The 11,625-nt window shown below is 33.4% G+C and overlaps 1 protein-coding gene across 3 annotated transcripts; it reads right to left on the bottom strand.

Moving 5' to 3' along the window:
* Positions 1-417: 417 nt before the first annotated feature.
* LOC112017902 (probable LRR receptor-like serine/threonine-protein kinase At1g53430) lies at positions 418-9,521 on the bottom strand. Of its 3 annotated transcripts, none has more exons than XR_010623422.1 (9): positions 9,253-9,516; positions 6,970-7,080; positions 3,127-3,198; positions 2,325-2,393; positions 2,144-2,214; positions 1,304-1,375; positions 1,023-1,220; positions 720-791; positions 419-616 (listed from the first exon to the last, which is right to left on the bottom strand). XR_010623422.1 is itself a non-coding variant. In XM_065759566.1 (9 exons), the coding sequence occupies exons 1-5, from the start codon at positions 9,365-9,367 to the stop codon at positions 2,193-2,195; spliced, it is 459 nt and encodes a 152-aa protein (XP_065615638.1). In that variant the 5' UTR covers positions 9,368-9,518; the 3' UTR covers positions 421-616; positions 720-791; positions 1,023-1,220; positions 1,304-1,375; positions 2,144-2,192. The 3 variants fall into 3 exon arrangements, 2 of the variants coding, with proteins under 2 accessions (XP_065615639.1, XP_065615638.1); XM_065759566.1 differs by having other exon boundaries at positions 421-616; positions 6,970-7,150; positions 9,253-9,518; XM_065759567.1 differs by lacking the exon at positions 3,127-3,198 and having other exon boundaries at positions 418-616; positions 6,970-7,150; positions 9,253-9,521.
* Positions 9,522-11,625: the final 2,104 nt, after the last annotated feature.

The following is an 11,625-nucleotide window of genomic DNA, read 5'->3' as shown; positions in this document are numbered from 1 at the left end:
GGGGGGGGGGGGGGGGTGAAGAAGAAGAAAGAGTAATCTTAACATGCTTAACCCCCTCATATTACATCAACAAGAAGTTAATCCCAAACCAACCTCTATCATGGAAAGAGGATAAATATCACTAAGTTTGGTCGAATAATTAGTAGGCAGATATTAGAAATAATGTGATGCTTTATTCCTTTATGTGTTTGGTTTCCCTATAAGTACCAAAAAAAGTGTTCAATTCCCTATTGATAGAATTGAACCTATATCAGATATTCATATGCCACCTGACCTCTCTTTAATTGAATAAAAATCTCAAAGTTTATATGTTGGTAGTAGTCAATCATGAGCAATAGTGTTGACAATCAATAACAACTTCAACAACAAATTGAAATTCCATTTTTTTCTTCTCAAGTCACTTCATAATGCTTGTTAGAATAAACCATATAAGATGTCTCATAATGACAGAAGCCAGAGCATAAAAAAGTAATCAAACCAGATATAGAAAAAGAAATTCCCAAGTAAAACGTCTTTATGAGTATACCCATTTTAAGAAACTTACAATCGCTTCAAAGATTCTAACTCTCCGATGCAACCTGGGATTAAACCAGTGATTAAGCAATTTCTTAGAACCCTGAGGCACAGGAATAAGACAAAAAATCAGAAAGTTAACAAAAATGAAAAGTTAATTACATAGGATTATTTGTTGCAAGAAACAAGTAAAAAATATAACTTACAAATATTTTAACTTTTTCAAATGCTTCAAATTAGGAAATCCAATACTCAATCCTTTCAAATCAGATATCCTCCTGACAAACATGAAAGATTAGAAAAATCATGTGTGCCACCTTCGTACATTTCACATTTTGTACCAATGTATAAGACCACCTAAGGAGCATGCACTCACAGCTCAGTTAAATTTGATAACAGGGATATGGTAACAGTTAAATTTGGTAAAAAAAAAAAAAAAAAAAGGTTTTGAAGTCAAAACTCCAACAGGAAAAAAATGGCAGATAAAATTAATTAAGCACAACACTTACAGTCTATCAAGTCTGCTCCAGTTCCCAATAAAACCAGGTATCTTCCCTGATATTGCAGTCCCATCTATCCTACTGCAGGCAACAGGAAAAAAATGGCAGATAAAATTAATTAAGCACAACACTTACAGTCTATCAAGTCTGCTCCAGTTCCCAATAAAACCAGGTATCTTCCCTGATATTGCAGTCCCATCTATCCTACTGCAGGCAGTATCTCAAGTTTAGGAATTTTGGTATTCTAAAAGCTATATGTCCAACTAATCGTGTCAAATTGAATTACTTACAAATCATTTAAGTTCGTTAATTTTCCAAATGTTTCTGGTATTGTGCCCGTAAAATTGTTTGCATTAAGAACACTGCAAGATAAAGAAATATTCGGTCATGCATTTCCATGAGGCAAGGCAGCAAAATATTGTGGAAACCTATAAATCAAGGTGCTGATGGTCAACATAGATACTATGTGTAAGGCAGAGTCACAAAAGACATCGAAAGCAAGATAGCCATCCATAGAGATATGAGTTCAAACTTGAAATATCCAAAATGAATGACAAATACAATCTTCAGTTTCATTGAACTCAGAGAAGACACAAAAACATACTAGTATCTGAATGAGATATACTTTTGCATGGAAATGAATAACAGCACGTTTGAGGAATTTATCTTGAAAAAATGCATTTGCATCCTAAAAACCAAACTACTGTATCAAACTGAAGAAAAATTTAAAACTGGTAGAGTTAATAGAAATGTAAGGAAAGATTACGACCCCTGGATATTGTTAAAATCAATGAATTAGCCTTTTCATTGCCCATTATGAATTAGAAAACACTTTTTTTGCAGAAAAGATAGTGCAGCTTATTAAACCAGAATGCAGTATTAGTGAAAGATTATTTCCCAGGGAGAGGAAAAAAAAAACAGAAAAAATAAATACAAAGAAGAAATTAGAAGGGAAAATAGAGGCAAAAGTATTATAGTTTCTTCAAGTTGCTCAAATTTCCTAGGTTTTCAGGAAGATGTCCATCAAGCTGACTAGCTTCCAGAACCCTATAAAATGCAACTTAAACTGTAACCCAGGTTGTACACCATTCTTCTTTTAATTAAGCAATAAAATCTACGTCAAGACTTACAGCTCCTCAAGTGAACCAATCTCACCAATTCCATTAGGAATTTTACCACTTAACCGGTTTCTGAAAGGGACCTGCAAAATACCAACTATTAGGAAATGACCAACCTCTTGACCCCTTTGGTCAACACCTATTTGGCATATAATAAAGACTCTCATAGATACAAATGCAAAAAGTAACTTACAGAATGACAAGAGGGAGCTGAGAGAAACTAGAAGGAATTGATCCATTGATGTAGTTGAAACTGAGATCACTGTTAAATGAAAGAAAATTCATTTGGTCTTTCTCAATTTTGAGGTCATAAGACAAAAAGGCCAATTTTTGATGAAGTCAAAATTTATTGAATATATAAGGACCCGTTTGGTAATGTTGTTCTAGTAACGTTGTTTGTATTTTTTAGAAATACTTGTGGGTGAAAAAGTGTGTAAAAATGCATGTAATATTGTTTAAATACTGAAAACTGTTGTTCAAAATACACTACCAAACACCCCCTAAAATGGACTACATATTGTTTGGAAAAGGCACACCAAGTTCCTTAATGATTGTATTAATGTGAATATCTACTCAGAAAACATAGAAGTATTTTTCATGGTTAATACAATATGGTTGGCATGTTGCATCAGGGCGTGCTTGGACTTGGCAACTAAATCTAGAAGATATATACAAACCTGTCTGGTAGAATTATATACACTTATCTGGTTTTTGAATATCCAATAGAAATTAAATGTTTCTGTTGTTTTAATGGGTGTTTGCCATATCATCATCAATTAAATAACAAGTAATGCTCTTAATTTTTACAAGTTCTAAGAAAGCCAACTGAAATCCTATGAGAAATATGGTAGTGAACAGAATGAATGAAGAATGTGCGGACACCTCAATAACTACTCTTCTTAATAAAAAATCTCTATGGAAAATTCAGCAAAAATGATAATATGATGAGGTTAATTGACTTCTTAAATGCAGAAAAACACGAATGTTTCTCTTACAGTTCTTGTAGATTAATAAGATTTCCAAATTCAGCTAGTAGAAGTCTGCTTAGATTAAGATGCTTCAGCTGGCTGTCATAGCAAATAAAGAAAAAGCATAAAAGTAATTGAGACAGAGAATAAGAAACTGAATGCAATATAAGAACCAGCATATACAGAGACTACCAGTTTAATCAACTTTTCAAATTTGATTTAAATCTACTGAAGCTTTATGATGGTGGGTGAGATTAGGAACTTTGTTGGAGGGACAAAGGAAAGATTAAGTTGCTTAAAGTAGGCTAGGGGTGTTTCAACTCTTCAATAGACACACTCTTGGAAAACACCTCTTGGTTTACACTTGTATTGGATTATCTAAACCAAATACAGGTTACACTTGCTTGCCTATTTATAGTTAGATAAGGATGCATGCTATTACCTAGTTTAAAGCCATAGGCTCCTGGCCCATGTGCAACTAACTAGGCTCCTATGTAACTAATTAGGTTCCTAGCTTATCCTAAACAACCTTTGTTACAACTAGTACAAGCTTGTTAATTGTTACTAAAGCTCAAGTACTAGAATAAACATGTCAGGTAGCTAGGATGCACTGCATCAGTTCAGTCCAGAAATTCCCCATCAAAATAAGTTTTTGCCATCCAGTTGCGCGATGGTGTATTTTATGTGCAACAAGTATATATATAGGCTCAAGTACTAGGTAATCCAATTTGTTTCCATCACTTAATACATAGGCTCTATTTCATTATATATATATATATATATTGCTAAGTAATAAACTTCATTGAAAAAAGTATAAGGAAAAAAAAAGACAAAACAAGGCACACAGGCAGTGTGCTATGAGGCAACAAAGAAAAAAAAAACACTAAACAGCAATGAAAGTACAAATATCAAGCATATCAGGAAGAAAAATAAAAGTAACAACACCCAAAGCATTTTCCCATTCAAACAAAGTCTGGAAGAAAAAGAGCTTCAACTCATGAATCAATCTTTCATCCCCATCAAAAGTACATTTATTCCTTTCCCTCTATATGACCTACATAAGACAATGAGGGATCATGCTTCAAAGCACCTTTGTTATGAGTCTATTAAACTTGTCTAACCAACTTGCTATAAGTTCCACAACACTATGCAGCATGACCCAATGAACCCCAAAAAGGGATCACACCATTTTCCATAACTCTTAAGCTACTGGCAATGTAGAAGTAAGTGATCACTAGTCTCCCGATTCCTCTTACACATGCAACCCCAATCCATCACCACCAGTTTTCGCCTCCTTATATTATCAATGGTTAAAATTTTCCCTAATGCTGCTGTCCAAATAAAGAAACTGACCTTTGTAGGCACCTTTGCTTTTCATTCAAAAGAATAGGTGATTAGAGGTTGTAAAGGTTTATAATAAGAGAGAACATTAAAAACACCTGGAGGAGAAAATTTCCAACACATTTTATTCACCCCATTCCTTCTCAAAGAACCTGCATATATAAGGTCCACAGAAGAGGCAACTGATTCTAATTGCCAATCTTGAACTGGCTGAATAAAACTAATATTCCAATGGAAAGTACCCTGGAAGACAACAGCAACTCAGCCATTGAAGCTTCCTTGTTACTAGCAATATTGTAAAGCTTTGAGAAAATATTTTCCAAAGGAAGTCCATCACACCAAAGGTCATGCCAAAATCTAATAGAAGAACCACTCCCCATCTTAAAGATGATACAAGGATAAAAATCATCCCACCCCTTCCTGATATAATTTCACAAAGCATCCCTATAGGGCCCTACACACTATGAGAACACCAACCCAACCTGCTACCATATTTAGTATCAATTACCCTTCTCCACAAGGCATTCCTTTCCATAGTTATCTCCACAATCATTTCCCCAACAAAGACTTGTTAAATAAAACCAAATCCCGAACACCCAATCCCCCATTTTGAATTGGTACACAAATAGTCTTCGACTTTACCAAGTGATACTTAAACTCATCTCCTAATCCTACCCACACAAAATCCTTTTGTAATTTTTCAATACGTCTAGCAATATTCACCGAGATAGGAAACAGATATAAGTAGAAGGTAGGCAGGCTGGAAAAGGTGCTCTATATTAAAGTGATAGAGCCCCCCTAAGAAAGATATAATCTTTTCCACCCAACCAATCACCACTCCATTTTCTCCAACACACCAATCCAAATTTCTTTTGCCATAAAGTAGCACCTAAGGAAAGACCCAAATAGGTCATAGGTAACTTAGCTACTTTGCATCTTAAAATACCAGCCAAAGCTTCTACATTGAGAGCATCACCAACTGGAACCAATTTAGATTTCCCAAAATTTATCTTTAGACCTAAAATAAACTAAAACTAAACAAAAACTAGTTCCAAATGCCAAATTTACTCTGGATCTACTCCACAAAAAATCAAAGTACTATCTGCAAAGAGGAGATGAGAAATCTCCAAACGTCTCCAGGCACTTCTGCCCATCAAGAAACCTGAAATAAAGTTGCCAAACCTAGCCCTCTCAAACATCTGGTTAAGGGCATAAAAATAACAAACAAGTGTGGGGATAAAGGGTCTCCTTGTCTCAATCCCCGTGAACTATCTAAGAATCCACCCTGCCTACCACTCACAAGCACCAAAATGGAACCATGGAAATACACCAGAATATCCACTACCTCCATTAAGCACCAAACCCACACCGTCAAAGCAAATACGACAAGAGATTCCAATGCACATGATCATACACTTTCTCCAAGTCTACTGCAAAATACTCCCGGTAATCCTAATTTAAGGCGGCTATCTAAGCATTTATTGGCAATCAACAGTTAGTTCAAAATCTGTCGCTCTTTGACAAAAGCATTTTGAGGCTCAGGCACCACTTTATCAAGCACCTTTTCAAGCCTAATGGCCAAAACCTTTGTCAGGATCTTATAGACGCAATAATCAGACAAATTAGTTAGAAATCCTTAATCTCCACTACCCTAGGTTTTTTTTGGGATTAGAGTGATGAAGGGCATGGAGATAATGAAATACCTTCATAATACCTCCCTTCAAAATACCCTAACAGGAATGGAAAAAAGCCATCGTGAACCTATCAGGATTGGAGCTTTATCCCCATTCATATTGGATACTACCTCAAACACCTCATCCTCTGTAAAACATCTTTCCAGCTAGCTACACACATCATCTTCCAAAACAAACAAGAAAAAAAAAATCATCCCATCCAACAAAGGCCTACGAACTCTAGACTCCGAATAAAGAGTCTTATAAAAATCCACTATCTTCTCTTTGATGGTATCCTGTTTAGTGATCTTCCCCTATCGACCACTAATCGCCCTATGATGTTGTTGTAGTGATGAGAGTTTGCAAGTCTATTAAAGAACTTTGTATTTTTATCCCTTTCCTTCAAACATAGTAGTTGAGATTATTGTCTCCAACTAATTTCCTCCATCAACATAATTCTCTCAATATCCGCTTTGGCCTAATCACATTAGCATTGTTCCCCCTCTAGCAAACAGCAGTTTGTTCTCTAATATTTGCAGAGATGGTATAGAGGTTTGTGGTGGTGGTGGTGGTGGTGGTGGAGGGTGAGAAGTTGGTGAGGGGGAGAGAAGACGTCATGATCTTATTCCAAAGGCAATATTATTGATAATCAAAGGTCAAGTTGTGTGTAACCTACCAGTTTTTGTCTGTAACTACTATTATTGTATCAATAGTAAAGCACCAAGCTAAAATATTCGCAAACTATTTTCTAGAATCTAGCCATAAATGAACTGCACAAATAAATATTTGTAAACATTTTATGTGCATTATTATCAAGAAAAATTTAGAGAATGTGAAAGAAAAACAAAGCTCATACATGTGTGTGATGCTGCAAACAGACTGAACAGTGCCACTGCTGAGAGAATAGTTGCATGTGACATTGCTTAGTATGTCTTCTGTAATGAATCTGTTGACACTTCCCTTAGTACTGCAGAAATTTTCATTGATCTTCCAATTTAGATTTTTTAATTTTGAGTTTATTGCTTCAAGAGCTTTCACTGTTAGATACAAAGTCAATTAGTAATATGCATTTATATAGGTATTAAGGAAGTTACAGAAAAAAAAAAATTAAAAAACAAATTAGAGAACATCCAAGTGAAAAAGGAAATCAAAAGCCAAAAAGTTGCTATAATCATCTTATTGAAAAAAAAAAAAAAAAAAGCACCGTATTATGTAGCACAGTTATNTCAAAAAAAAAAAAAAAAAGTCCATCATGGCCGTCGTTATCTACAGATGGGGTCCATTTTGTGGTCTACTTTTTAGAGATATCAACTTTAAACTACATGCCTTAATTTTTTGCATTGCATGGTGATTGTCCTCCATTTCTGTCTGGGCCTGGCTTATTGGGATATTAATTAGTTTATACGGTCAAATGTCAGATTACTTATTTGACCTGTGCCCTTATGATTTTTTTTTTTTAATTATATAATTTTCTTTGATGGGCAAGTAAAGAAAGATTTTGTCTTTAATAAGGTAAGGTTATTTCCTTTAAACCAAAAAAAAAAAAAAAAGGTAAGGTGAATATCTTTTTTATATATAATAGTATTTTTTTTTATCATGTAAGTAAGTGCATAATGGTCCTGAAATAGTTGTCCAATTGAGGGCAATATGGTCATAAATTGAACAGTTCTTTTCAATGGTTGCTACATTAAAAAAAAAAAAAAAAAAAACGCATGGAAGTCTATTTTCAGCAAAAAGTTAAATATATTGTTTCCAAACAAACACTAGTATTAGATTATTAAGATTTAAACAAGAAAATATTTTGGGAATAAAAATGGGAGGGTGGTGGTATACAATCTAAATTGTTATCCAATTTAATTGTAGGTTCCAATTAGTTTAATTGGTAAAGTCTTTATGGTTGTATAAAAAATTTGGAGTTCAATCTCTACTTACACCAAAGACTGATTAATGTCTTGGTCTGATAATAAAAATATCATTAGGAGCAGACGCCATAAGTTGAAACTCTCTCTCAAAAAAAAAAAAAAGTTTTTGAGGATGTGATATACTAACATGTCAAAGATTAATGTCTATCAAAAAAAAAAAGTCAAAGATTTGTTTGATTATTAAGCGTGTTGGAATTGAAATTTGAAATGACACTAATTATTAGCTTAGTCTATAGAGAAGTTCTAGGACCACAATTTTTTCCACTACCAATATATGCGGCAGATAATAATAAACTGTTTCACTATTACATGAATCCACCATTCACAGTTAATCACGTAAGATAGTTGTGAGAAGGATGTAAGAAAGGGTGTGACTAGGTACATTTCATTTGGGGTTTATTAAATAAAAAGAAACAATTACAATGTACCCACTCTTGTTTGATTCTATTACAAATTTAGTATACAAATTTTCAATTATTACACAAACTTTCGCCTTTCAGAAATTGTAAATTTGGACAGAATCCAAACCAAAATGTAGCAATTCACTTTATAAATTAATTTTTTTTTTTTTTTTTGAGAAGCCACCCCAGAAAGAGGGGGGACATTAATCAAATCACTTCAAATACATGTAAAACAATAAATGGTCATATACATATACTCGTATAAATTATAATCATATAAATTAGATGGACATTTACGTCCAAATGTCTTTAGCAATTTTGTGAGATGGCGTGTTCTGTTAAAAAAAAAAAAGAAAAAAAAAAAAAGAAAGAGGTCCTTTACGAAAGGAGATTCTTCCATCGTTATTTGGAGGAAAACATTTCCATAATAACCATGGTTGATTGCATAGATAAAACATAAATTCAAAAAAAGAACAGAAACATTTATGCCAAAATTTCGTAATAGTTTCCTTCTATAGAATTCTTGGATCACTAGAAATTTAAAATACAAATCGTTTAAATTCGAGGAGCAATTCACTCGATTAATTTGTTTTACCAGTAGAAAACACAGAAAAGTCTTGCAAGTAATTGGCATAAGAAGAAGAGTCGAAAATCAAACACAATTCGCAAGAAATTGTATTCACGGAAAAGAAAACAGCGTTCTAAGACTAAAAAACATAAGATTCAGCAAAAAAGGGTAAAAAAAACATAAGATTAAGCAGAGGAGAACAAATTGTTCAGTTAGAGACTATTAGTGTTATGTGGGAAAGTCCATACCTTCATTTTGTGGCAAAATTTGAGCGTCCGTTCCAAACTGGATGAAGCAATTCCAAACGAAAATGACAAGAACAACAACATAGACAACCTTGGATTCTGAAATCCCAAGTCCCATCGTTTTCCTTGATAAAAATACTACTTAAAATGCCACAGTACTCCTGTAAATACATAAAGAGAGAGAGGTTGGAGGAAAAGAGCAAGAGAAAAAGGCACCGCCTGGTAATGGAAAAAGTTATTGGTACTGTTGCGTTTAAAAAGTTGGACTAAGGAAAAATCAAAAGCAGTAATAGAAAAGGTAGTGCCATAGTTGTCAAATAATGAACCGTATTGTGAATCGATTTTTTATTTTTCTGTATCGTGTATCGTATCGAATCGTGTATTATAATATACACAAACATCTAATAAAATTATAAAATAATTATAGATATACATATATAAAAGGCATATTCATTATAAATTCAAAATATATTCAACTAATGACCAATTTAATCATTATTTATGTAATAAAATTTAACAAAGCTAATTAAATAAATCAAATTAACTTATGTTTATAACATGCACATTCAAATTGATTAAACTCAGAATTAATACATGATATATGAACCAAAATAATAATATCTTTTTATCATCTAGGCTAATCAACTTCATTTAAGTCAATGTTATCATCATGTTCAGCATCTTGCAAAATTATTTTTTCATAGACATTTTCTTTATTATTATCAACATTTACTTTATTTTTTAGTTTTTATTCTAATAATTTTTTCTGTATATTTTTTCTTGGCATTCTAGCTTTTTAGACTCAAAATAATAATAACAAAATAAAAAAATAATTATATTTTCATTTAATACATTATTAATAGTGTAGAAAATAAATTTGCACATATGAAGGTGAGTGTTATGAGTATAGTCTAAATTTTGTAGGAGAAAGAGAAGGGAGGAAAAAAACTCATGGACTTGCTATTTCATTAGACTCAATTAAGTTTCCCAATAATTTTGTGTTAAAAGAGTCTAACAACTTGTTTAAATCAAATAAAACCACAAATTTTAATAAAAAAACTCATTTTAAACCCACATGTCTATGTATCGTACGATACGTACGATTCACCGATACGATACAATTCATACAATACACACCTATGTATCGAACGATTCATGAGCACTTACAATACATCCTTACGATACGAAACTTTTTGTACACGATACGATACGTATCGTGCGATACGTATCGCGTATCGTACGATACTGACAACTATGGGTAGTGGTATTGGTACTGTTGCGTTTACAACTTTAACATTTAATAAACTTTTTTCTTGACGAAAATATAACATTGGTCTATCAAGTTTATTTTATGTGCGTAATTAGTTTCTCAAGTTTGAAGTGAGCACAATTAGTCCCCCAAGTTTTAAAATTAAGTTGTATTAGTCATTTTATTAACTGCCGTTAATAGTATTGTTTACGTGACTAACAAAACAATAATTTGTCATTTTTTTTTAATGATGTTGCATTTCATTTATTAAAAAATTATAAAAAAATTTACACAACTTTGCCCCTGGCCATTATTCTATTGAGCATTTTACACTTGCCAATGTTTTTTTTTTTTTTTGGTGCCATTTTAATTACAGCATCTAAAAAAAAAAAAAAACAATTTCCTCGATACCAAATCTCTGATCCGTCGTTTATCCACAAAAAGAGAAGTTTCTAATCTGCCACTCTAACCCCACCGCCACCATCCTTCACATGAACCCTATTCGACTGCAAATTTGCAAGCGAATGCAAAATGAACATCCTGACTCAACTTCGCATTCTTACCAGGTTGACCTGCCTCAATTGGCAAGGAGATTGTTGATCTGTGCTTGGACCATATCAGAAAGCTTGCTGACAACTGCACTGGCCTCCAAGGATTTCTGGTTTTTAATGCCGATGGTGGAGGCACTAGTTCTGGGCTTGGCTAAAGGCAAGCCTTTTTGTAGAGAGAGAGAAAGTCCCACCGGTTAGATTTCGAGCATTTTCATAACCTCGATTGCGGCGATTCCGGCGCAATTGAAGAGAGGATTGCGGTTGATTTTTTCGGCGGAGTAATGAGTTAAGTTTGAAAGTGGGTGAGATATGATTCAATGTAGAAGGAGGAGGAGGTTGATACCAAAGAGCCATTGCTTTGTTTTGCATTCTTTTGCTTTTCTTTAGCTTAGCACTCACTCACACAAACATATATGTCGTTTATGGGAAAGAATAAAAGCTGAGTTCCACATCCTGATCCAACTTCGCATTTTGGAATTTTTTAATAAAAGAAATGCCACATAGTTAAAAAGAAATGACAAATCATTATTCCGTTAGCCACGTAAGCAACATTACTAACGGCAGTTTTTACCATTT

Source organism: Quercus suber, unplaced genomic scaffold (genome assembly GCF_002906115.3).
Source record: "Quercus suber isolate HL8 unplaced genomic scaffold, Cork oak 2.0 scaffold_332, whole genome shotgun sequence".
Lineage (NCBI taxonomy): Eukaryota > Viridiplantae > Streptophyta > Magnoliopsida > Fagales > Fagaceae > Quercus > Quercus suber.
The sequence above is the reverse complement of the archived record's forward strand: the minus strand, read 5'-3'. Positions and strand labels throughout refer to the sequence as shown.

What these genes read in the sequence shown, in the direction of transcription:
- LOC112017902 (XM_065759566.1), bottom strand. Translation starts at nt 9,367, where the DNA reads ATGGGACTTGGGATTTCAGAATCCAAGGTTGTCTATGTTGTTGTTCTT. An exon ending in AATTTTGCCACAAAATGAAG is followed by an intron (nt 7,151 to 9,252) that starts GTATGGACTTTC and finishes TGTATCTAACAG; the next exon opens with TGAAAGCTCTTGAAGCAATA. An exon ending in CAGCTCCCTCTTGTCATTCT is followed by an intron (nt 2,215 to 2,324) that starts GTAAGTTACTTT and finishes GGTATTTTGCAG; the next exon opens with GTCCCTTTCAGAAACCGGTT.